The following is a 26,566-nucleotide window of genomic DNA, read 5'->3' as shown; positions in this document are numbered from 1 at the left end:
CTGTAAAAGAGCAGCGAGCACTCTTAACCTCTGAACCATCTCTTCTGTCCCCATATTTGAAATGTATTATAGTGATTTCAGAATAAATTAGGTTTTACATCAAGTGGGCTGTTTTGTTTGCCAGTGTTGGATGTTGTACTAGGTACATTGTGCTTTGTGCATGTTTCAATCCCAACCTGTGGCCAAAAAGTTGGGCACCCTTTCGCTAAGTGGCCTGACATTAGGAGTGGGTCCTTTAATTTGGATATCTTTCCAGCTCATTGTGCAGTAGCCAGTGGCCACATAGTGGAAACATTTGAATGAGCCAGAATATTCTCTTATGGTTATAGCTCTTCTCAGAAACTACTCCAGCTGCAGCCTTTTCCACTGCCAAACTTTCCCATAGTTAGTAATCTTCTCTTAGGAAAGCTTACCATGATGTCATAGGCCGCAGCTTGTCCACATGCACAGAATGCTCAGCATGTCCGTCCACATGGAATGCTGTTTGCCTCGGTCCATAAAAGCTGTGTAAAAATAGTCATTTAAGAATTATGTGTTTGTGTAGATTTATGTGCAGTGAGTGCAGATGCCTGTGTGGAGGCCTGAAGAGGGTGTGGGATACCCTGGAGCTGGGAGTCACAGGCAGAGTAAGCTGCCTGACGTGGGTGATGGGAACTGAATTCGGGTCCTCCGCAAGAGCAGTACACGCTTTACCACTTGAGCCATCTCTCACTTCCTCATTGTTTGATTATGGGGAACTCGTCTCTTAACTCCAGAAGGTTTAGTTTTACTAATTAATTGTACAGTTACGGTTTCTCGCCTTTGATACTGTTATTCGGTAGCGTTTGATTGGCTGCCATCCTGAGTGGGACCCGGCAGCACTGTGGTTGCTGCTGTGACCAGAGTTAAAGCCCGTGTGCCAGCGTTTGTTCTTGCAGTGTGAAGCCGTGACCAGCTTCTCTGGCTTCTGGTTCTGCGTTTAGGAAGAAGTGGAAACGGTTGTGTCCATGCTGATCGAGCAGGCACGGGCGCTGGCTCGCACGGGGATGAAGAAACACCTCCGGGTTCTCCCCATGTATGCAGGACTGCCTTCTTTTGAGCAGATGAAGGTGTTTGAAAGGGTGTCACACAGCGTCAGAAAGGTGAGACTCCTGCTGATCAGTGGTGCTTGCAGCCATTTGTAATCACATTGGCTCCCCTTTGTCGTGTACCACAAAGGTGTTTTTGGTATGTGTTTGTATTAATGTGTGCTCTTGTATGTGTGTGTGAGAGCATTCATGTAAGCGTGGGCATATGCCACGGTGCATATGTTGAGGTCAGAGGACAGCCTTGATGGAGACAGTCCCTGTTGCCTGCTACTGTGTCTGCCAGGCTAGGTGGCCCACAGATGCTGGGGTTCTTCCCTCTGCCTCCTCTCACTGTATGAGTTCTGGGATTACAGACGCATGCTACCCTACCTGGCTTTGTGTGGGTTCTGGAGACTCAGGGCCCCACACTTGCCCAGCCAGCACTTTGCCCTCTGAGCCATCTCCCAGACCGTGTTTTATTTTTATAATGTATTTATTTTCACTTTATGTGCATTGGTGTTTTGCCTGCATGTATGTCTGTGTGTGTGAGAGTGTCAGATTTTGGAGGTGCAGACAGTTGTGAGCTGCCACATGGGTGCTGGGAATTGAACCCAGGTCCTTTGGAAAAGTAGTTAGTTCTCTTAACTGCTGAGCCATCTCTCTAGCCCTCCACCTGTTTTATTTTTTTAATCAAAGTGAACTTTGCTAAGCAGGACTTTTCTTTCAAACCTGAGATCCGTGTTTCTATACAGCAGATCTAAAAATGCATAGTAGGTAGTGTGCTATGAGGATTTCCAAACCTGCCCTGAGAAAGGCCCCTTTGATGGTAATTATCAGAGCAGCTTGCTTCTTGTAGCTTTTCTGTCTGCCTAATATTTTTCTCGACACGTTATTGCCTTAGCCTCAGAGACTGTCAGTGTGGATTGTGGTCAGTCAGAACTAGATAAAGTTACTAGCAGAGGTTCCTAATCCAGTTTGCTTGTAGAGTCAAGTTTAAGTCACTTAAATATCTAGCTTTGAAATTAGGTTGAGGATAGGTGTGGTGGCAAGAAGCATTGGATGGGAGGAATCAGGAGCTAGATTTCTGCCCCTCCTCCTTTCTCCTTCCCAGATGTGGAGTATATGGCAGGTGAAGTAGGCGAGGGATGGTCTGGGTCTGAGGACCCACTCCCAGCTTCAGACCATTTGGCATGGGATAGTCTGAACCTGCCCAGTCACACACGAACTGTGGTCAGCCAATCTACAGGCCGGGTCTTAATCTTGAGTTGCTGTGTGCCTTGCCCTAAGTTACTTAGCTTCAGGTCTCAGAGTTCCTAGCTGTAGAACATGTAATTAAAATTTTTATTACATTTATTTATGTGGGGTGGGGCCAGGTATATATGTGCCATGGCCATACGGAGGTCAGAGTGTACTTATGGGATGGGGGTCAGTTCTTTTCTCCCACCATGTGGGTCTCAGGGATTGAACTCAGGTTGTCAGGTTTGACAGCAGTCTCTGGCTACCATGCATCTGGATCCCTTATCCGCTGATCCATCTCACTTGCCTCAGCAACAGCCTTTAGATAGAAGGCTTTGTAGTAAGTGTAAAACTGTAACCCTCTATTATATCAAAGTAGGAAGATTTTCATAAAATGATTTTAAAATGGGAAGTGTTTGAAAAAAAAGTTGTGTGTGTTTTATATACCTGTCCCCATCTGCATCAAACCTGGCAAAGGCAGCTGGCAGGTATGCATGGTAGCCAGAGACTGCTGCACGCTAGCTTGGCCCCCTTTGTCCCCAAGCTCCTTGCACAGTGGCTGTGTTGGCAGTATCTCCTTCCTGTGGCTCTTCTCTCTGGTCTCTGTAGGGGTGGCCAGTTCCTGATGGTAGGCCTCAGCTCACATTCATCTTTCAGTGATGTTTTCTCTGGACAGCAATGTGAAGGGGAAACTTTATTATAATATATAATGTGTAATGTGTGCTATATAGCATATAGTGGCACAGCATATACTCTTACTGGGTTGTGCTTTCTCCCCGGTACCTGCTGCTCTCTGAAGTTATCAGCCTGTTAGAGGTGCTTCCACTGTAGACACACTAGACTAGAACTTGAACTCTGGAGAACAGGGCTTTCTCTCCTCCATTGAACATTCCTAGCACCTTCAACAGCGCTTGGTCAAATGCAGAGCCATAGAGATAGTGAGTAAATAGATGAACATGACTGTATGAGATGGCTGTTTGGTTGTGCAAAAGAGAAACTAGACATTAAGAACTCACCCTGTGCTCTGTGTTAGGTTCTGATCTCTTTATGTTTGCATCTTCTCCCCTCGACAACCCTCGGGAGACGGTGGTCATACTATGTAGATGAGGAAGGAGGGCTCAGGAGCTTGAGGGAGCTGTGTATGGTTATAGAACTGGAACATTTCCACCCGGTATCCTGGCTCTTTAACTCCTGCCTCACATCATGATGTTTGAAATATCAAAACATCGGTCGGATTTTTAAGCTTATTTAAAGTGGAAAGAATCAACTAGCTTTCTTTCTCTTCTTGGTAGGTGATTGTGGCCACCAATGTGGCAGAAACTTCTATCACAATCAGTGGCATTGTGTATGTGATTGACTGTGGCTTTATGAAGCTCCGAGCCTACAACCCCAGGACAGCTATTGAATGCTTGGTGGTGGTACCAGTGTCTCAGGCGTCAGCCAACCAGAGGGCAGGGCGTGGTGGGCGCAACCGCTCCGGAAAGTGTTACCGCCTTTATACAGGTATGTATGGTGTTTCTTAACAACTTTGCATTTTCTTATCGTAGCCTGGGCTTTGGATCACAGGGCAGAAATTTGTCCCTTGTGGCAGAACTTACCATAAAATCCAGCTCTCCCTCCCAGGGTCCCTACCACTTCTTGTCTTCTTTGCTTGGAATCCCCATTGGCCAAGGCTAGCCCAGTGAACCACCGCCTGCGTGTCACATCTGTTTTAACCTGTGTTGGGCCCTGTGTCAGACCCCCAGCTGACATCAAGTGCTGTCTTCCTCCCTCTGTTCTATCTAATGTGCTGTGTTCCTTCCCTGAGACTCCGGAATCCAGTGGCCGCTCACATCACATCCCTGTTTGTCTTTTCTGAGTTGTTCTGGGACTCATTCAGAGACAACAGATCACTCTGTATCCTGAGCCATGCTAGGTTCTGAGGGCACAGTCCTGGCCCTTACCGAGCTTTCCTCTCTCAGCCTGCTGATACTGGGAGGCACAGGTACCGTGATGCTCCAGAGCTGCTGTTTCTCTGTGTGTCTCTTTCACTGGGAGTGGTACTGAGACACTACCCCCCCCCCCACTGCCTCTGCACACACCTTCCTGGTGTACAGATGGAATTTTCCAGTCATTAGTCCTTCCTCTATCCAGTATCCACCTGCAGTTGCTTAAGAATCTGAGAGCTAAGCACTGCCAGGTATCTTTCTTTTGTTCCTGTTTCCATCATCCTTGTACAGTCATTGATGTATATCTCTGCCTGTCCTTCTCTCTCTTCCTCTGTGGGGTATGGAACTCAGAGCATCACTACACCTTGACCTTCACACCTAGCCCTCCTTTCCCCCCAGCATGTCATCAGGGCCTGGACTCCTAGGGCTCAGTAAGCCATGTGCCGTGGCCATTGTAGATGGTATGGTGGTAGATCCAGGAGAAGAGCAGCTTGCCCTGGTGTGATAAGTGGCTGTAGAGGAAAGGAGGCCATCGAAGCCGAGAGCGTGCATTTTCCCCTGCTGGGAGTTGCAGAGCAGGGAGTGCCTCACAGCCATGCAGTGTGTGAGCCTCTTCTTAATGCAGCCCGGGCTGTCCACGTGGGGGGGTAGGGCACCGGAGACTGGTTTCAGAAATGGGGAGAGGGGATGGGATGACTGAGTAATCGTCCATTATGTACATGCACACAATCTGTCCATTCATCATTTTCACTGTTTCTCTTAGGCTCTAGGGGTTAGTGGTGCTGGGGATAAGTGTGTGTGTGGACTTGAGACATGCAGAAAAACCTTTATTCTATGAGGAACTGCAGAGTTGTGGATAAAGTAATTGTGTGTTTAACTTTTAAAGGAACTCAAGTTGTTTTATTTATTTATTTTTGAGGCAGAGTCTCTCTGTGTAGCCCAGGCTGGCCTCAGACTCAGAGATTTCCCTACCTTTCCCTCACAAGTGCTGGGATTTAAAGATGTGTGCCACCATTCCCAACAACTCAAGTTACTACTTTTAGTTTTGTGTAATTTTAGTTTGTGGTTTTTTTGCCTTAATGTATGTCTGTGCACCACATGTATGCCTGGTACCTGAGGAGGTCAGAAGAAGGCGTTGTGTGTCCTAGACTTGGAATTACAGGTGATTCTGTCCCACCACATGGGTGCTAGGGAGCTGAACCTGGGTCCTCTGCAAATGCGGTCAGTGCTCTTAACCACTGAGCCATCTCTCCAATTCCAACTCAAATTATTTTTAAAGTGGAAATGGGTACCAGGATCTCATGCATCAAAGAAATCATGTGATAGGACATGGACCAAAGCTGGGCAGGTGCATTTGGGTGGAAGGTTACTGAGTCTTTAGCTGTAGCTGCTTTAGCAGGAGTGTGGTTGGGAAGGGCCAGGGGCAGTAGCCAGTGTGTTAGTGCCCAGCCTTCAGATCTTAGCTGAGTTTTCAGATGGTGCAGATCATTTCGTTTTCCAGAATCTTGGAGCTTTTCCTCAGCACCTCTGTTCTCACTTATATTCTACTGGGTTCTCAGCTGTACTCTGTTCTTAGACACGCCCTCTGTTTCCCACTTCCTCCACTCCTGCCTTTGATGCCTCGTCTGTCTGTGCCCAGCAGATCCTCCTGATGCTCCCGGCAGCCCCTCTAGAGCCTTTCCCCTGGTCTCTGCTGTCCTCCTTCCTGACCTCCAGTGGTTCATGGGAGGAGCATTTGCTCCTTGTAGGGCCTGTTTTCTGGTCTTGATCCAGGTCCTTCCTACCTCTGACACTCCCCGGGGCATTGCCTGTGCTCGGGGCCTTTGTAGCTTCTAAGTGCCATCACGTCTTCATCTCTGAGCATCAATACCTGCTTCCCTCAGCGTCTTCTCAGTAGGGCCAGCCTCTCAGCTAATGACTTGCTTCTGCCTTGGTCAGTTGTGTACTTGGGGAATGTGGTTGCCCTGGTAACAGTATTGTATCCACAGTGTTCTTATAAATAAAGAGTTTCCTTTCCTTCTGTTGTCTGCCATCTAGAACCTTCCAGCTAGACCCATGCATTTGGCAGTTTATGTTCACAGTCCGGAATATTGGCTGTCTTTTTTCTTAGAGACAACCCTTTTGAAGTTCTGTTGATAGTAGTGTTTCTCCAGGAGACTGGTGTACTTATTTCCTCTCTAGTTAGCTATAGCTTTCTGGTCTAAATGGAGGCTGGGCGGGCGATGCTGGTGTTTAGGAAGGGTGTGCATCTGTAGAGTGTTGACTTAGATGGGAGGATTTGGCGTGTATAATCCATGGCTTTCTGATACACACAGAAATGATTTCATGCCCTCCTTCTACCCACCCTTTGGTCTGGTTTCATAAAGTCCTCCCCTGACTCCCTGTCCTCCCCCCTCCACCCCTACCTCTCTGCCTTGGGGTGCTTTCTCCTGTTTGAGGTTACCTTTTGTTCCTGTGGGACATGCAAGGACAGGATCCAGGGTGTGACGCTGCATTTGGCTCCTTGATTTAAAAGCTGTATTTGTACAATTTTTGCTCTTTGTAATTAGGTCCTTTGTCAGATTCTGGTGGCAGTTTTAGTGATTTATTTTTACATTTTTTTTGCTTATTTGTGCTGTTCTTGATTCCTTGATGTACCCTACCCTACGCAGAGTTAATAGTAACTGGGCCTGATAGTGATTATGCAGATACTTGCTGCTTTGTATTTCACTGATGAAAAGACATTTGAAAAGTGTCATTCTGAAGTAAAGTAACATGTTTTTTATTGGGGTATATTTTTATACATAAATATAAGTGTGTATTTATATATATGTGTGTATATGTATGTATGTATATATTCAAGTATATTTTTCAATATATTTTTGAAGTAGAATGTAAAAACAACTTTGTATCATAATGTTGTGTACCTGGTCCCGGAATCACAGAGCTCTGGCTCAAGGCAGAAAAGGAAGACTCTGGCATATGGTGCATGTGAGTGTCCCATTTGATCCCTTTCTGATCCTGTTCTTAGAGGAAGCCTTTGACCAGTTACCTCAGTCCACTGTCCCTGAGATGCAGCGCAGCAATTTGGCCCCCGTCATCCTGCAGCTGAAAGCCCTAGGGATCGACAATGTCCTCAGGTTCCACTTCATGTCTGTAAGTCTTGCTTCTGGCTGAGGAGCTTGTGGGGTTATGGTGTGAAGATATGCCATCTTCTTCTTTCCCCTCAGCTAAAACACCATATGCCACTTGGTCCTGTGCAGGGTGTGGGGCAAACTGGCGGCCAGAGAGCCAGAGTTCCTCTTCCTCTGTAGCTCCTGCCCTTTGTTTCTAGGGGAGAGATGAGTGCGTGAGTAGCCACAGGGCAGCTTGACCAGTGCTCAGAGAGAGGAAGGAAGGGGCCTCCAGCCCTCATTCCTCCTGTGGAGCTATCATCAGATGGAGAGGGTGTGAATGGGCCTAGCTGTAGAGTGTTAAGGCTGAGGGAACTCAAGGCTTCGGGAGGGACCCTATGGTCACGGTATCTATGATGATTTTCTAAGGTAGGTTATAGGAGTGGAGTCATTGGCCTTCTGTAGACTCCTGATGCACGCCTGCCTGGCTCTGCTAGGGTCTCAGCGGCATGTGCAGCCTGGCCTGGATGCTCCCATTACGCTCATCATTTTCTCTCGGCTGCACAGATGTAATGGTGGGCCAGTGGCAAAGATGTTATATCCATTCTTTTTGTTGTTTCTCATATGGTAGATTTTTTTAAAAAGTTTATCGGTCACTTTATATTTTATATACATTTTTAAGCTTACTTATCTGTTAATGTCTGTTAGTAATTTCTGAGAGTATTTGTCATCTGCCGACTTATAGAAGAATTGACTTCTTTATAGAGTATGACACTAGTGGAGTATTGTGTAGTGATTTAAAGTAATTAATTACCCTGGAGCTTCTGTGAGTGCAAAAGATGGAACAGGAGAACACAGAACAAGACCGTGTGTGCCCACAGGAACCTGATGCACTAATATGGTGCCTTGCTGTTCTGTAACTTTCTCACAGTAGACCTCCAGATACATAAGCTCCCTGCTGAGCTGGTATGTGCATTGCCTCTCTGAAGAACGCAGTGATAGCTGAGGGAAGCCTGGTTCACAAGCCACATGACTTTCACCCAGTGATTTCTTGGCTCTCCTGTGTGTAGCCAATCAGGTGTCAGTCCCACACTGTAAAGACTATTTAGTCGGTCACTAGATCTTTTAAAGGCTTGACTTTGTTCTTTGCAAACAACAACAAAAAGGCCTCAGTTTAGCTTCTGACCCTGCCGTCAAGGGCTGCAAAGCCTTGTTCAGATGACCTTTTCTTACCAGTACTTTCCTCATCTGAAATTGAGTTAAATTCCTCTGATGCTTAAAGTACATTTGTTGCTCTGTACATTCAGAGGAGAGGCAGAGCAGTCTGGAAAGGTACTGATCTTGTTAGCTGGTTTACTAGGAATTGAGTCTCTAGAAGGGACCACTGATGCCTGGCATGCAAAGATTCTCAGTGAGGATTTTAAGAGAGGGAAGGAGGTGTCAGAGCACCCATTGAAGGGCACAGTGTGAGCCTTGATGCACTTTGCAGTATTAATGTTCTCTGTATTTTCAGCAGTTTGAACATGTTACTAGCTCGTCTTTGGCAAGACCTGGGCAGTAGAAGTTAGTACTCTCCCTGTGCTGCAGGATTTGTAGCTCCCAGTACAGGAGACAGCTGAGGGGAGCTTAGGGTAGTGAAGGGGTGGTTTAGAATAGGGGGCTGTCTCCACTGCTGGAGTGGGGGTGAGGGAGGGCGGCTTGAAAAGCAGTTAAGTCTTGGAGAAAGCACTGCCAAGGATGCTGCAGAGGTGGGAGGCAAAGTTTTAGGTACCAGCAGCGTGGAGACTGGGCACATAGGGTGTGATAGAGGGAGAGTGAGCCAGAGTGGTCATGTTTTCTCAGTTTCTTGTCAGAGAAACTAATCTAGGAGGACTTTTGTGTGTTTTTCAGCCTCCGCCAGCACAGTCGATGGTTCAAGCCTTGGAATTACTCTATGCTCTCGGAGGTATGCCCATTTTTCATGTGTTCTCTTGTATGATAATAGGTATGTTGTTGGTTCTTTTTACCCTTTTGGGGGCCCACCACCCAGCTCTTTAATAATACACGGAGGCTTATTCTTTCTTATGAATGCCCGGCCTTAGCTTGGCTTGTTTCTAGCCAGCTTTTCTTAAATTATCCATCTACCTTTGCCTCTGGGGTTTAACTTTCTCTATTTCTGTATACCATTCTCCATGGCTTGCTCTGTAGCTGGGTGGCTGGCCCCTGGTGTCCTTCTGTCCTTCTCCTCTTGCTTGTTCTTTCATCCTTTCTTACCAGATTTCTCCTCCTATTTATTCTCTCTGCCTGCCAGCCCCACCTATCCTTTGTCCCGCTTAGCTATTGGCTGTTCAGCTCTTTACTAGACCAATCAGGTGTTTTAGACAGGCAAAGCAACACAGAGTTAAACAAATGTAACATAAAAGAATGCAGCACCTCTTTGCATCTTTAAATAAATGTTTCCAGCATAACCAAATACAACATATCTTCAACTAATAGTCCACAACATAGGTAGCTGGATTCACATTAGAATTTTTAGAGTCTTTAGGAATGGGATTGGCTCTCCCCTTGTGAATAATCTCTTTAGTGACATTTACCCTGTTGAAATAGAAATTAGACAAAAGTAACTCATGTCCAATATGATAATTTATAAAGTGTGGCAGAAACTGTGGATGGCTGTCAGAAGGATGGCTCAGGACCTCTAAGACCAAGTTCCCAGCACAAAGGAGATGTATTTGCCCCAGAGGCAGGGAATAAGAGACAAAGACAGGAGATAGAGGATGACGGGAAGGAAGGGGAACAAGGGAGAGGGGGAAGGGATATTTGTCCCCAGGGGACAAAGGACTGCCTCTGGATGGAGAGGAGACAGATGTGGCCCACAGGTAAATGGAGGTGTGTAAAGGTACAAGAGGAAACCCTGTGTTAGGATGAGATGTTTCATTTTAATTGGGCATGTTAATTAGGTGAGCCAAAGGGGGATTTTGATTGCTGGGCTTCAGTACTTTGATAGCTAGACTTTGGTAGTCAGCCTCAAGAGGAGGAAGTGGCCAAATAAAGGAATGGACCTTGAGGGCTAGCTTCAGGAATGTAATCTAATGGATTTTAGCAAAGCAGAGGGAATGGGGGAGAAGGGCAAGACTTGCCAGAGCCATGTTTGCCATGCTCGGGCTGGCTAGAGTGCCTTCAGCCATCCCCAGGGCCCACTTCAAGAGACACCAGAGACTGGCAGATCTCTATGAACCCCAGTTCTCATTCTCAGGCCCCTATTTCTTTCCCAGCACCATCCTGAACCCCCCTTCATTTTAGCCCTGAGTTCTCTGTGGGAATAGGGCAGACAGCAGCCTGTGGTATTGTTAGTGCAAGAGCGCCTGTTTGTGGAGGACGCCCAGTATGTGCCTTAAGTTAGAACAAATGGTGTCCTCTTGGGCGGTACCATCTCTTCTGTGCTCTGTGCCCTGTGAGTGGTGTCCTCTTGGGAGGTTCTGTGAGTGGGGGATTGAGTTTGTCAGGAAGTTTTAGTTCAGGCTTTTGCCCTGAGATTTGTCTTCAGTATTTTAAAAATTGCTTTATTAAGGCACACATCATATACTGTAGAGTTCATTAATTTGTAACTCACTGTTTGAGAGCTTCTGGTGTCACAGTGTTGGCTTGTCTTCAGTACAATCCAGCTGTAGAACATTTTCATCATTCCAAAAAGAAATGTGTGTCTTCCGGTGCTCTCTCTCCATTCCTGTCCTCCTTGGCTCCAGGCAGCCTCTAACCTGCTTTCTCTATGGATTTTCCTCGTTTAAACATTGCTTAGAATGGAATCTCAGGTTGTCTTTGGTGACTGGATTTTTTCATTTAGCTCTTTCCAGGGTTATCCATGTGTCACTTGTAGCAAGTATCTGTGTAACATTTATTTTTACTGCTAAATAATATTCCAGAGTATGGACATACATATTTTTCACATTTTTTCACTTCTTTAGCTAGTGGGTGTTGTGAGTTGTTTCTTTTTGGTCAGTATAAATAAGGCTGCCATGAACATCAGCGTGTGAGTCTTTGATGGACATCCCCACCACTTTCTCTACACTGTTGCCAACACTTGTTATTGCCTGTCTTTTTGAATCACAGCGACCTAGTGGATATGAAATGGTTTCTGGTAGTTTCATTTACATGTCTCTGATGACTTATGGTATTGAGAACCTTCCTGCTTGTTAGTAAGTCAGTTTGCAAGACTAGTGTCTCTAGTCCTTCTGTATCCATGGGGATTTCCTTCCAGGACTTACTGCAGATACCTGAAATCTAGGGGTACTCAAGTCTTGTGTAAAACGATGTGGTGTTTGGACATAACTCACACATCTTCCCATATACTTTCCACTGTCTCTAGGTGGCTTATACCTACCACCGTGTGCATACCCTGTCAGTGTTTATTCTACTGTATTGTTCTGGGAACCATGACAGTAGAAGAGTCTGGGTGTGATTGTTCAGACATTGTTTTCTCAGATATTTCCAGTGGGAATTGGTTGAATCTAAGGGTATGGAATCCGTAGACACGGAGATTCACTGTATAGTGCTCAGCAGTTTGTCAGTTCAGCTGGCTTGCTGGTGTGTGTGTGCTCTCCTTAGTACTGAGTTGGAGTTCTTCACATGTTCTGATTCTAGATCCCGTGTCATTGTAAGTGCTTGCCCCATTTTCTCGGAGGGGTCCCGTGTAATCCACAGTTTTGACTTGTCACCTGCTTTCCTCCACTTTTCTTTGTCACTTGTGCCTTTGTCCTTGTGTCAGGGACACACTGCCGTGAGGCTGGGGTCCTTGCTCACTTGTGGAACATGTGTTTGGTGTGTTTGAGACCTTGAGTGCATCAGCTAGTATTCCAAGCACCAGCCAGACAACCGAATAGAAATGCCACTGCTGACGCTCCTTGTGTTTTACTTACAAGTGTTTTTGGAGTTTTAACCCTTGTACTTAAGTCTGTGATCTGTTCTGGTTAGTGTGTGTGTCCATTTTCATTTATTATGTTTTCTTCTTTCTCTGTGAAGGAATAGTCAGTTGTGACTTCAAAAGCTCTCCACTGACAAAAGGTCTTCTGCTTGGGCCACAGCCATTAGCTCAGAGCGTACGTATGTCTTGTTGGGGTTGTGTCCCCAGCTCTCAGTGTAGGATAGGGGCTGTGTGTACTGAGGAGCAGGGAATGCTGGTTATGTGTCATTTATCCTCTGCAAGGGTTGTTCTGAAAGTAGAACAGTGGGCAGACTGTCCTCACCAGTATAAACACTCTGGAGTGTTGGGGAAGCCCCAGTTTCAAAAAAGACATGTATTGGAACAGAAAGGACATAACTTTTCTGGCTCATCCCAAGCTTTGAGAGCAGTTATTTTGATGGGTGAAATGGTCACCTGTATCTTAGAATCCTGGGCCTGATACTGGGGATTGGTAGAGAGGTCCATGGGAAAGGTGGTGGTGGGGTAGTGGTGAAGTATGGAGGGGTCTGTCTAGTTCAAGTGGGAGAGAGGCAGGGCCAGAGTGCAGATTCTCAGTGCCAAACTTGCGATTGCTCGTATGGTGTGAGCAGGGCAGGATTTTGAGGCACTGTCTTAGAAGATTTGTGGCATATCAGGTCTTAGCTAGGGAGTAAGATCCAGAAGGTGAGAAGGTGGAGCTCATGTCATGGGGACTGGGGAGAGTAGTGAGGAGACAGTGGTCAGCAGTGACAGTTGCTGCTGCTGGAGGCGGACAGAGGCCTTGTTCGTGTTCCCAGTTGTCAGTTCCCACTGAGGGAGGTCTCTGGAGCATCCTGTGGGGTGGAGAGAGGGAGCCGGAGGAAGTGCAGGCTGCCGCCTGTAATGAAGTCCTCCAGTAGAGTTCGTTAGAAGCAGCAGCTGTTAAAACCGGGCACTGAGCTCAGTGTGACCCTTCTCTTTGAATGTAACAGCGCCTGTGTCAGGCTGGGTTTAATAGCAATGAGTCATCTTTTATTCTCACAGCTACCGTTCCTCTTCCAGCACAGTGGTACATGCCTTCTGATTCTTCCGTTCTAACAGGCCTGGACAAAGATTGCCGCCTAACTGAGCCGCTCGGCATGAGAATCGCAGAGTTCCCTCTGAACCCCATGTTTGCCAAGATGCTGTTGGAGTCAGGTGGGTGGCGCCTGACAGCTCCTTTTGACTTTATTTTGGTTTCCAAAGAACTCGTTTCCCTGAATTCTGTACACCAAAGGAAGAGGGGCCAGTTATGGTTTAAAAATGACAGCAGCAGTAAAGTATTTATTTTTGACTAAAGATGGAACGTGTGTTTATAAGACAGTGTAATATTGATGCCTATACTGGAAAGCCTCTGTCCAGGTAATTAGCCCATCATTACATTTTGCACTTCCCCTTAGCAGTTTGAGCTGAACATCACAGCGTGGTGATCACTACAACTCACTCCTCCAGCCTGAAACTGCATCCCTTAAGCAAGCAATGTCTCCAGTCTTGATCACTGCTCCCCCGCCCCCAGCCTCTAGCAGCTGCTTTCCACTCTGTTCCCATGTGTAACTGAAGTGTGCGTTTGTGCCCTGGGCCTGGCAGACTTCCCTGTGCCCAACGTGCTCCTCTGCCATCCACATTGTCTTGAATGACAGTTGACTCTTTCTTGAAGAGTGTGTAAGAAGTATCCCATTGTGTGTATCATGTTGTCTTTCCCCGTTCCTCCTCGACTTGTGCATTTTTGTTTTCTGCAGTGGGCACCAGAGAGTGGTTTTCCTTCCACACACCAATTTCAGTTCTTTGGAGCGTGTGCAGAAGCAGGGTTGCTGTATCATGTGGCCATTCTGTTTTAGGTTTCTGAGGAACATCCATGTATTTTCCAGAATGGCTGTGCTAACTTCAGCTGTCTGAGAAATCGTCACACTGTGCGCCGGCTGTGTGACTTTATATTCTGAAGCAGCATACAGAGTTAGTTCCAGGTTCTCTGTCGATTTTTGTGAGGATGTGAACTAGGGCAAGGTCTGTTTTGCTAGTTATAAACATCTTGGTGGTACAGGAGCTGTGTCTCCCCCCCCCCAAGGGTGCTGTTAATATTTTATGCCTTTGTCTGTTATAACAAGTGGCAGTTTATGGAGGCATGTTTCAAAGGTAGCATGGTGAAAGTTAGCTGTAAGAGGCCCCCTTCCCCGAGAAACAGATTCTAAATGCAGCAAGAGCAGAATCAGTTACGCTTCAGGCAGGCAGCAGTGGGGAGCCAGGCAGGAGTACTTTGTCTAGTGTCCTGGTTGATGAGCTCCTGCAGAATCTGTTCTCAGGGGGCAGCAGCAGCTCACGATGCTGCCCGGTTGTCTGTGCTGCAGGCTTGTGCCCAGAGCAGAGGGGTACTTGGGAGAGGTGGCCACCCCACAGATGGGCCAGGAGTGGAAGGACAGTAGGAAGAGCACAGCCCTACACACCCTCCCTTTTCCTCTGTGCTTTTACCTGGACTCGAGCTGTCCACATAGAGGGCAGGGAGCAGGCATGCCACTGACCTGCCCTTGGTGACAGGCCAATATAGCCTCTGTGGGGGCCCGTTCTCGGGTTCCTCGTGGCTTTACCCAGCAGGTCCGAATAGAGGATGATCAGGACCACGGGCCTGAGTGTAGGTGTCTGAGATGGTCTGCACTTGGCAGTGCTGGGGGAGGAGGTCTTTTGCTCCACCCCTTGGCGTCTCTATAAAAACCCTGGGCCAGAAACAGTCGGGGCCCGTTGGAATAGGTTCCAGGCCCTCTCGAGGCTATCCTTTATTTTCTATCTGTTTATCTCTGCAAGATTCTCCGCTATAAATCCTTCTATCTAATATTTCCTGCTGATTGCACTCAAGAAAACTCTGGGAAGCTGTGGGGGTGGTGGGTAAACACCCCACAAGCCTCGCCCTGGCTGGCATCGAGAGCCCTCAGCCTTAGTGCTGCAGGGAATAATCCTCAGTTGGGACACATGGGGCCATTCATGGCATGGTAAGTACTTATATGCCAGGGACTTGAAAAAAGAACTCTAGAATATGATCTTATTTTACATTTTACAACACGGTGCAAGGAAGGCATTGGGAAGTGCCCTTCACTCCTTGTTGCTACACTGTCTGTTTGCAGACACGCCTTTCATGTTCTAGGGAACTTGGCCTGTTCTCAGGAGGTCCTGAGCATCGCCACAGTGTTTGCAGACACGCCTTTTATGTTCTAGGGAACTTCGGCTGTTCTCAGGAGGTCCTGAGCATCGCTGCCATGATGCAGATCCAGAATGTCTTTGTGTTCCCCTCAAACCAGAAATCTCAGGCAGTAAGTCCAACTTCTCCCAAGCTCTTCACACTGTTCTCTTGCACATTTTTTGTCAAAACTCACCTAGAAACCGCTGAAGACAGTTGTATAAAAGATTTGAGATTGTAGTTGAGTGAGGATGCTGTGTATTGTGGGAAGAGTTCACAAGCATCGTCATGTATCTTCCTGTACACTGTGGAGGTAGATTCTGTCACCCACACCCGAGTGGCTTGTCTGTCTCTTTAGTTAACCTTTCAAGACCCACCTCATGCAGGTGACTCAGTGGAAGTGTGAAACCCTTTGTCTAACATGGCAGTGTCTCCTCTCACAGCCTCCCCTGCCTTCGCCATGCCTCTTACCTCTAGGACATTATGAGTTCTGCTTTTTATGTAGTGTAATGTCTCTCTTCCACCATTTGTTCATGATTGCATCCATGTGCTCAGAGCAGCGCTTCATCGACAGAGGCACTTGATAAGAGTCTGTTGTGGGGAAGGAAGGAAGCAGGGAGGCAGTTGGATTATGTGGCATTTGGTTCAAGGACAAAGTTCTGAAGTAAATGATTTGTGTCTTTGCTATATATATTGTATCTGAAGCTCCTCAGCCCCAGGGAACAAGTGGCATTATTCAGGATCTTTGCCCCAGAAAGAAGAATTCAAGGATGGGGTCTAAAGGGTGCTTAAGAAGAGGGAAGAGGCAGTGAATGGTGTATGGTTGTAGGACATGGGAACGTCAGGCTGTCAGCCCTTCTCGAGTGTACCATGTCCCTCAGCACAAGAGGCTCATGGAAGTCAACTTCTAAATGGAATTTTATCTTTTATAGACTCGAGTGCACCGGAAATTTGCTGTGGAGGAGGGTGATCATCTCACCATGCTCAATGTATATGAAGCATTTATCAAAGTAAGCATGGCCACACTGAGAGGACCCTACACACACACACACACACACACACACACACACACACACATGACCTGAAGCAAAGTCAGAAGTTAGTTCATAAATACCTGGTCAGGAGACCCCTCTGTTTTCCAGTTAGGTAGACTGCTAGCCTCCCACTGAAGAGACCAGTATTACTGGAAAGGCTAAGGGATGTTGCTTTTCTTTGTCTGGCTGTGTACTACACTTGAGGCTGCCTGACAGCTTGACCTCTGTGTCCCACATGTACTGAACAAGGAAAGAAGGGCAACATTTGAATGGGAATTCTTCCAGACTGGGCTGAGAACCACAACTGTGTGGGTTGAATCTTGAAAGGCATCCCAGCTTCCACAAGAACATGTTCAATGAGGCTTGCATGTATCCACATAGTCTCCTTTTGGTTAGCCATGGGCAGTGTTAATTTCCATTCTGAGTACTCTATGGGACTAAAAGCAATTAATAGAACTTAAAATTCTCACTTAAAAGCTAAACAGTGATACAAAGCTTTAAAAAGTAATATAAACGAAAGGGAATAATAGTTCATATTTTCAGTAATTTAACATATTTTAAAAAGAGAAATACCAAAGTTATTTTACCAGAGATTTGAGGATGATTACTCAATAAATGAGATGCAGATTAAGTTAGTTAAAATTGAAGATGTAGTAGGTACAGTGTGCCATCACAAGATGAATTTGACTACAGAAGGATGCATCTATATCTGCATTGGATATTCTCTGGTTGCCTTCTGGAACAATCCTGTGTGAATTACATTTAAAAATGTTATTATGTTAAAAGTTCATTTGAAAAACTTTCCTTCCTGGCTTAAAATGTAATCTTAGAGGTATATTTCCTTAGCAAAAACTTAACACATGATGTAATGATTGGACTCAAGAATATAGAAAATTAGGCACTATTGGTAGAAAAAGTCCCACTTTGAGGGCAGATAGGGATTTGAAAATGATTTCTGCACGGGTTGTGTTGCTCCCTATAGTTAATAAAGAGGTAAGTCCACCGGAGGGGGAAGTTAACAGACTTACCGAGAGCCATGGGGAGGGGGGGCTGACTCCTGTAGTGTATTTAGATGGACCTCTGCTTGTCCTTCAGTTCTCCTGAGCTTGCTGGTGTGAAGAGTGGGGCTGTGGGGCAGCAGGCAGGTTGCTTGAGAGATAGAGTTGGACAGGTCTCATCAGACCAACAAGTGGGGGGAGAGAAAGCAGCCCTGCTGACGGTGTTGCTTCCACGGGCCGTCTCTGACTGGGCAATGTCTCCTCTGGGTGGCCCTTCCGCAGCACAACAAGAGCTCCCAGTGGTGTCAGGAGCATTTCCTGAACTACAAGGGTCTTGTCCGAGCTGCCACCGTGAGAGAACAGTTGAAAAAGCTCCTCGTCAAGTTCCAGGTGCCCAAGATGTCCAGCGAAGGTGAGTGTGGCTTGTCCCTGCTTGTGGCTTCCCTCTGCTCCACACAATTGCGTTCTTCAAGTTCTTATGCTGGGCTGATAGGAGGCCGTGTACCTGCAGCCAGCTTCACATTCTGAGCTGCCTACACCCTTTCAGTAGTGAAGTCTTTGTGGATAGATCCATTCTTATTTCTCTGGGCTGTCACCCCTCCCCCAGACTTCTACAGCTTGTGAAAATGCTTAAGGATTGTTAACTTCCACATCATTGCACATATAATTAATATAATGATGATTGTTGCAAAAATTTACATTTTTTTGAGATAGTGTCTCGTGTAGCACATGCTGACCTCAGACTTAACTGTAGGTGAGGGTGACCTTGAACTTCTGATCCTCCTGCCTCCAAAAGTGCTAGGATTGTGTTCGTGTGTGTGTGTGTGTGTGTGTGTGTGTGTGTGTGTGTGTGTGTGTGGTGGTGGTGGGGTGGGGTGGGCACAGAGAGTTGGATCTTTTCTTCTACCGTGTACTGAACTCAGGTGTTGTCTGTAAGGGCCTTTACCTGCTGAGCCATCTTGACAGCCCCAAAATATTACTTTTAAATGGATGAAATTCATAGGTATTACATGAAAATTGCATTTTCTTCTCAGATGCAAGTGTTATTAAAGTAGACACCATGTGTTAAGTGTAGGCATTCACCAAGGGTAAGGCAGAACATGGCTGTACCAGACGTCCTGGCTTGTAGCAGTGACTGAGGTGCCCATTTGTGGAGTCCACATTACTTTGCACCGTGTCGGGTCTCTGCATTCTCTCTTTGTCTCCCACTGTATGATGGTGTTCTTAGTTTACAGCCAAACCAGGAGGTCCTGGGAGGAATCACATGACCCTCAGGATGACATAGCTTGTAGCCTGCAGAGCCAAAGAGCCAGGATCCATCTTGTAGGAAGTGACACACAGTTCATTTAGCAGTCTTGCAGCCTGCTGTGCCACAAGCACCTGTTGACACTTCCTGACAGTGGCTGCGGGCCGGGCAGCAGTCTGAGTATGTTGTGTGTGAATGCACACCATGCACTCAGCACTCTGGAAGATGTGTGCTGCTTTTATCTCATGTATGGAAGGAAAATAATGAGGCCCCTAGGCTAAAGGAAACTTGTTAGAGTCAGGACCTGGGAAGTTCTGTTTGCTTTTATACCAATAACAGGTGATGGAAAAATGACAGAAACTTGGTTCATGGAGAGCCCAGTGTGGTGAAGAGAGGTGTCATGGAGACAGACAGACTGTAGTGTTAGGCTATAGGGCCTTGTAGAAGCGACAGTGTAGATACTCTAGTAACCATGGGTGACAGTGGCAAGTAGCAGAAATAAATGTAGGGAAGGAGAAATCCACCAGAGCTTGCCCAGGGTTCCATGTTGATGTCATGGGCTGAAACAGGACACTTACAAGGGCTGCCAGCTGGAGAGCATCTGCCCACTGGGGTCCTGTCGCCTGGCAGATAAATGACAGCTTCACCTCTGCATCTGTGTCTTCACCTGCCATTATCACCCGCTGCCCAAGAGGAGGGGTATGTTAAATTAGAATTCTTCCTAGTAAGAGGGATGGAGTGCTGAGGAATGATTTTATGAAGCTGAGGTTTGAGGGTCACAGCTATTATTACAGGAGTTTCTACCCTTTTTGAAATAAGCCCTGAGAACAAAGCCTGCTGTACATGGGGATTCTGGCCAGCTGGAGAGAGGGGCTGCATCTGGATGGGTGGTGGGCGGAATGCAGGCTTGAGGCTTAGCATCTCTGGGAACAGCAACAGCAGGCAGACAGAACAAGCAGTTGCACGTAAATTACAACGTTATCTAGGAGTTTAGAGAGTAGTGAAATGTGTTCTCACTTTTTAACAGTTATGCAGTTAAAAACGATGTTTATTATAGAATGACTTTATTGAGCCTGTTTGGTGGGTTAAACAAAGGATTAGAATATAAAGTTCACCAAGAAGAAATAAAAACACACAAGTAGTAATTTAATTTCTAAAAAATAAAAGGATGTAGCATAGCCCCTTTCCCTTGCCAAAACCTGCTGTAAAGAATTCAGTAGAATGATTTGGAGAGCCCTGTAAGGTTACCACCTGTAGGGACCTGTTTGCCCACGTACTGTTCTTCATCAGAGCTAAGATATGTATCCATCGTTATTTTATGTATCCCTAAGAAAAGAATGGCTGCCTCTGTAATTGTGTCTTGACTTGAGTGAGTTAAAATGGCTTAGAACTGATGAAGTAGGGGCTATCTTCAGCCATTAAAACATGACGATTCCCTGCATGGTAATTTAGAATTCATCTCATGGCTATGAGCTAGTGAATGGAGATGCTTTATTCACGAAAGATGTGTTTGCTGTAGCAATGGAAATGTCAGTTAAGAAGGAACAGAATGTGTGGAAGGTGGAGAACTGCAAACTGCTGACGGCCAGAGACTGGACAGTGTGCTTTCACAGTTTGTGTCTTAGGGAAGAAAGCATTTCCACAGTGCTCCGAGCTCACTGGTCAGTCTGTGGAGCAGCCGTCTCAGGTCCAGTCCTTTGTGGCCTGCGGCTGGTTGGAGAGGTTCTAGTTATGGGAGCAGTTCTCCCTTGTTCTTAGAGCTGCTGGGCAGCTGTCAGACCTGGGAGCACAGGGTTCAGTGTGCTCAGAGATGGTTTCAGGTGGCCAGAGCATCGGGGAGGGGCTGGGCCTGGGTTCTGTGCATCATAACCCTGGCCTCAGCATGTGGAACATGGGGCCGGGGTGCTGACTCTCACCAGTCTCTGTCGCTGCCTTGTGTAGGTGATCCAGACCCTGTCCTGAGGTGCATCGTGTCGGGCTTCTTTGCAAATGCAGCACGGTTCCACTCCTCTGGGGCGTACAGGTAACGAGACTCGGAAGCTCCTTGGAGAAGGAGAGCAGAAAGCTGTGCAGAGATAAAAGTCAGGCAGCTCTTGACTGCCATCAGGGATCCTTCCAAAACTGAGGTTGGCTCTCCAGCTTTCAGCAGACTTTCTTTGCTCCCTGGAGAGTCCAGTACCCAGTGCATCTGTACACAGTGGCACAGGTACCTGGATTTCAGTATGGCAGGAACCGTTCACTAGAGAAGCCACTTTCCCCAGTGGGCTGTTCATTGTGTCCTCCAGGGCTGTAAGACATGGGCTGGCACATGGGGCTGCATTTTGTGTCATTGGAGCCCTCAGTTGTTTCTTCGTTGGTTACAGTGCCTCCTGCCATAGGCTGTCGCCAGTGTTTAACTGCAGTAGGAAGTCTGTGGAACCCCAGTTTCTGTTGAGAAGGGATCGTTTGAAAGGGAATCTGTGGGCGATAGACACAAACATAAATGTGGATAGAACATTGTCTTCCTGTGATTTGTTCTCAGTGTCCACAGTTGCACCACGTACGCACCCCCCTTCCCCCTCCCTCCGTACTGGGATTAAGTCCAGGGCCTTGTGCATGATACACAAGCACTGTGCTGCTGAGCTAACCTCACACCTTTGTATTTAGAAAGAGAAGGGTCTTGCTAAGTTGCACAAGGTGCCCCCAACCCACATCCTTCCTTCTCAGTATCCCAGATAGCTGGGATTACAGCTGTGCTCACCATGCCCAACCCTCTTCCTTTTCTTGCCTGATTTATTCGTGGTTCCTAGGGTGGTAGTGATGGTGGAGGTGTGCTGAGAGAGTAGTGTCTTGTCCATGTGAAATCCAATCTACATGCACCTGGGGGGTTAATATAAACACATTTGTGGAAAGGTACTTAAATATGTAAAGGATTACAAAGTCTTATAGTAAGTGCATGCAGTGTGCTTCACGCCGAATTCTTGTGTCTCATAGGACTATCCGTGATGATCATGAGCTGCACATCCACCCTGCCTCAGTCCTCTATGCAGAGAAGCCACCCCGCTGGTAAGCCCCTCCCATCTGCATGGTCTTGCTCATCTATGGGTCCCCAGGCTTGGCCTAGGCTTGCAATATAGGTGTGTTGCCTTTGGTGTGCTGGGTTGCCAGGATTCTGCTCTATCAGGGATCCCCTAAAGGTAGACAGTACTCCAGTGACTACCCAGCTCCCTTGCACTGTACTCAATAAAATATTCTTTAAAGAAAAAAAAAAGAATACCTCCTTAAGCAAACTGCAGTCTGTCTCCTCACTCATCCTGCCAACAGATGCTCACTTTGACCCACTGACTAAAGGCTTACTGTCTGGACACAGCGTGCAGAGAGGACTTGGATCCCAACCATACTCTTTAAGAGGCAAACAGATGGACTTCCTGTAGGAGGTGGCTTTTCCAAAGGGCTGGGTGCAGTGCTGGGGTTGGCACTGAAGGTGCCAGACAGCCAGGCTGGCTTCGTGAAGAAGCTAACCCTTGCTGTGGACCTAGTGACTGGCATTTTAGGCGGGGAAGGACTCAAAGGACAGTTACACCTAGGAGACCAGGTGGCAAAGCAGTGGCAACATGGAGGAAGCACGTGTCTGTGGGGATGAGCAGTGAGCTTGTCAAGGGTGACCAGAGGGAAGTTCCAGCCCATAGCACCGGCTGGGAAGCCAGAGGCAGGTGCAGCAGTGGGAGACAGCAGATGTTTTCATGGTGTCCTCACAAGTCACGCTGTATCTTCCCAGGTCAATGCAAGTGGGCTTGTATTTTCTGTTTATTTCCCATTTCTACTTTATTTATACTGTATTCTACAAGAATATGGATTGACAAAGGTTGTCAATTGAAATCTTAAAGACATTGACACTTGGCCTTTTACCAATTGAAAGAACTAGGCTCTGGGGCAGACAGGAGCACGTGGTGAGAAGTTGGAAAGTGTTAGGGTTGGAGGCTGGGAGCCCTGGTGTTAGGCACCAGACCCTGCGCTGCCGGCAGCAGCATCACCTGGAACCATGTTGGAAATGCAGGTTCTTGGCCCCACCCAGCCCTCCTGAATCGGAACCTGGGGCAGGGCCCGCTGTTTAAACGAGGTCTGGTGGTGTTTCTGATGAGCATTTAAATTCACCAAGGAATTAGACCATGCTGTAACCAGTGAAGATCTAGAAGCTTCCTAGGTGGAGTGTGACTCTAGTGCTTGATTACAGCTGTTTCCCTACCACCCTGAGTATATAGATGTCCAAGAGGGAGCCCAGACTTAGATGTGTGCCCCTTTTCCTCTCCATTCATTTCCCCCTTTCCCTCCTGTCCCCTCCCATCTTCTCTTCTCTCCCTGCTCTCCCCTCTCTCTTCTTCCGTTTTCCCTCTCTTCTTTCCTCTCTTCCTGTGTTGGGCATGGATGTCCAAGCTTTGAGTATGGTAAGCAACTGTTACATTCCCAGCCCCTCCTCTTCTTCCCTTCAGCTGAGATTCATTTATTGGTGTTTGAGAGACACTCTCCATGTGGCTTTTGTATTTATAGGTGTGTAGTTGTTAAGGATGCCCTGAGTTAATTCTTTCCATAGTTCAGAAACTTGTGTTTACTCTGTGAACTCCTGAAGTCCAGGGCTTAGAGAACGCGTTCCTTGCTCTTGGCTGTGTTTCCTCAATCCTAGATAAGTCTTTTTCCTCTTAAGACATAATTCGTGACAGTAAAAGATGGGTTTTGACAGAGGTATAACTTGCATGCAAAGTTACATTTAAAATATTTTTGTCACTCTAGAAGGCTCTTTTGTATGTCTTTATAGTCATTTTCCAGTCCCTTTAGAACAGTCAAGACTGAGTCCATTTCTGTACTTTCTAATTAAGTTTTTAAGTTCTATTCAGAGCTCTGCAAATGCAGGGCACGATCTGGAAGGGTCCTTTGTGGATAACTGGTGAGCCTGGAGATCATGTAGGATGTAGAGTTGCATCTGTGAAACACGATGACTTACCACGTGGGTCAGGAGGCTGCGTGAGCCGCCCCAGGGCCTGTGTGTAGAGCCATACACGTCAGTATACACCTGCTGTGGTGAGGGCAGAGACGACTTGCCAGCATGTGTTTCTGTCTGTTCTTTGTTTCAGGGTTATCTACAACGAAGTTATCCAGACCTCCAAGTATTACATGCGAGACGTGACTGCCATAGAATCTGCTTGGCTGCTGGAGCTGGCTCCGCACTTTTATCAACAAGGAACGGTAGGATTGGATGGAACCTGGTCCCAGGCAAACAGCAGCCTCTTCATAGTGTTGTCTGTGTGCTCCATCTCAGTACCCTAGATCATTCCTTTCAGCCCATCACCTGCAACATGGCGAGAGTGTTGGTGAGAGCCGGGCCTTTAGAAACCACCCAGGACATCCTCGCTGTATGACAGGGGTCCCCAAAGCTCCTTCATGGCAGCTTGGTGTCTCTTCTGATTGAGGTCCAGCGTTGGAGCCATTTCTTCAGGGACACTCCAGGTTCCCCGGGGCTGCCCATGCAGGGCAGGTGTGCTGCCTTGGATGTGGTGCAGAGCCTCCAGGCCATGCACAGCCCACAGGTTGTCAACATGCTCTTCCTGGCGCCTCTGGTGACTTTCCATCGCTTGTTTTTCAGAGTTGCTTTCTCTCTGCAGAGCCTGAAATGGCTCAAAGTCGACTCTGTTTATATTTGGCGATCTTTCCAGTAAAGCACACTAGTAATGGCTTACAGGCAGGTGGCGTCATTGGCTACCCCTGGATAAGGCCACAGGATGTCCAGGATTAGTTTAGGGTCATGGCTGGTGAAGAACAGAGAGGAAAGAATTCAGAGAAGCAGCAAACCCACAAGCATGCCCACAGAGATTTGCCTCAGAGAGATCCTTGTGATCTAGAAGAGTGTCTCGCCTCACTGTTCGAGGACCCGCACTCTTCTCTCTCAGGCACAAGTGTGTAGAAAGCCTGGCATCTGGCCATTTTCTTAGGCCTGGGGCCTGCTGGTCTGTCAGCTCATGTTGTCGTTGGTAGTGTGCTGCTTTCTTTCAGGGCTGGCAGTTCTCTGGGGTGTTGTGAGGTCATGTTGGATTTGCTAGGACATGGGGTTTGGGCACTAGCAGTTGGGAGGGCAGCATCCTCTTGGGAAGAGCTTCTGGGTACTAGCTTGGCTCAGCTGAGGGGTCTGTGCCTCATTAGCTTTTGTTATTGATAGGATGTCAGGTACCCCTCATTTGGTGAGGAGAGGTCCCTGATTGGAAGCTTATGTTCATACATTCTGCTTCAAATACATATTTGAGAATTTATAGTAATTTGGCTTTACCGTAAGGTATGTTTTTACCCCTCAGTCCTGTCAACTGATGCCCATGGCGATGTAAGGAAGCTTTTTGTGTTACTTATACCTGGTCTTTTTTCCTGTAGACAGCTTTCCAAGGGGCACAGCATTCCTGGGGATGGTGTGGGCCAGGTTGAGGATTTGACTGGAGCCTGCTGGAGTCTGCTTTCTCAGTCTCACTGTCCCCATTGATGTCTCTTCTCTTGCAGCACCTGTCCCTGAAAGCCAAGAGGGCCAAGGTCCAGGACCCATGATTGGAGCTCAGCAAGTGGCTGCAGGGACGGCTTGGCAGCCTTCCTTTGTGTGGTTTCCAGCACCAGCTCAGGTGGAACAGGCAGTCGATCTGGTGTGGGCTGCATCCTGTGCATTAGCTCCCTCTTCTTGCTCCCCTCAGCATTTACCATCTTTACTGGGACCCCAGAGGAGTCTGAGCATGGCCGGTGTTCTGTTGCACTGCACCTAGGCCAAGCAAGAGTTGGCTCGGCTGTGCTCTGGACTCAGTGCTCACTCTCAGTAGCCAGCACACTCCTCCAGCAGGCACAGTCCTGGTCCTGCTCTGCGGTGAGGACAGTGAAGCGCTGAAGGCTGAAGGCCTGCGTAGACAGGGCTTTCTGGGTGCCTGTGTTTGCCTGCGGCGCCCCTGGCGGTTGTCCGCTGCGGTCCCCTGCTGCTGTGTGCAGTAAGTACAAAAGGAAATGCTGGGCTTTTCCGCCAAGATCACCAAAGGTCTGGTCTGTCAGGCACGGGGCCCCCAAACCAAGCAGCTTCTTCCTTTCCTCTGCCCACGCCCATGCTCATCTGAGCAGGAGACTTAGGGCCACTGTGGTGGGCCGTGCGGGACCCATAGCCCCCCGTCTTTGGTAGCCACTGCCTTTGCAAGTGGGCTTAGCTTTCTCCAGAGCACGATGCCACGTTCTGGTGCCAGTGTCTGGGCACCAGGGAAAGTTCATCAACCTCGATCCCACGGGGCTCCTCTTTAGTAGGAATTCACTACAGTTTAGACACCCTAAACTTGTGTAGCTCAGGAATATAACTCTTGTATATTTATCTTCGTTCGTTCGTTTGCTTGCATTTTTGCAAGGACATAGGCAGCTCCCCTGGGCACTGTTCACCTGCCCAGCCAGGGCTGCTTTGCTGTGACAGTGATGGCACTTCAGCACACGGCAAGACAGACTTCTCCCCTTACTGTTTCAATGATGTTTATTTCAAAAGCATAGCTTAAAAGTTTATTTTTGTACTGGTCTTAGTTTGGATGCGCCACTTTTGGCACCAAACCTATGTCATTTTTATTTCCATTTTATAAATGTGTAAATAGCAGTGGTAACTTGTTAATCATAGTAAACCTTTGTACCTGAGGGGACGTGTTTCTCCTGTCTGTGGATCTTGCAGTTTGTATTTTAAGATGGGCCAGTTCATTATTCTAGGTGAGGCCTGAAAGTGGCTAAGATACCTGATGCTGCCGCGTAAAGCATCTGGGGGCTGGGTGGGGTGCACATCGACCCAGAGCCCCATAGTGCACGCTGTGTTGTGTGCCCGGCTCCTCTCAGACCTTTTTAGAGCAAAGTGTGGGGCATTGT

General features: G+C 47.4%; 1 protein-coding gene across 1 annotated transcript; it reads left to right on the top strand.

Moving 5' to 3' along the window:
• The first annotated feature begins 899 nt into the window (after nucleotides 1–899).
• LOC102914075 (putative ATP-dependent RNA helicase DHX35) lies at nucleotides 900–26,344 on the top strand. The gene is made up of 12 exons (XM_042276703.2): nucleotides 900–1,121; nucleotides 3,575–3,785; nucleotides 7,221–7,345; nucleotides 9,193–9,247; nucleotides 13,301–13,396; nucleotides 15,443–15,537; nucleotides 16,337–16,414; nucleotides 17,719–17,848; nucleotides 20,624–20,705; nucleotides 21,656–21,727; nucleotides 23,791–23,902; nucleotides 25,199–26,344. Exons 1-12 carry the CDS (start codon nucleotides 987–989, stop codon nucleotides 25,241–25,243), a joined length of 1,236 nt encoding a protein of 411 aa, XP_042132637.2. The 5' UTR covers nucleotides 900–986; the 3' UTR covers nucleotides 25,244–26,344.
• The last annotated feature ends 222 nt before the right edge of the window (nucleotides 26,345–26,566 follow it).

This window comes from Peromyscus maniculatus, chromosome 4 (assembly GCF_049852395.1).
Source record: "Peromyscus maniculatus bairdii isolate BWxNUB_F1_BW_parent chromosome 4, HU_Pman_BW_mat_3.1, whole genome shotgun sequence".
Classification (NCBI taxonomy): Eukaryota; Metazoa; Chordata; class Mammalia; order Rodentia; family Cricetidae; genus Peromyscus; species Peromyscus maniculatus.
The sequence above is the reverse complement of the archived record's forward strand: the minus strand, read 5'-3'. Positions and strand labels throughout refer to the sequence as shown.

Bases quoted from the DNA above. Each gene is read 5' to 3' on its own strand.
- LOC102914075 (XM_042276703.2), top strand. From the start codon at position 987: ATGCTGATCGAGCAGGCACGGGCGCTGGCTCGCACGGGGATGAAGAAA. The intron at 3,786-7,220 runs GTATGTATGGTG...TCCTGTTCTTAG, and splicing joins GTGTTACCGCCTTTATACAG to AGGAAGCCTTTGACCAGTTA. The intron at 17,849-20,623 runs GTGAGTGTGGCT...TGCCTTGTGTAG, and splicing joins GCCCAAGATGTCCAGCGAAG to GTGATCCAGACCCTGTCCTG.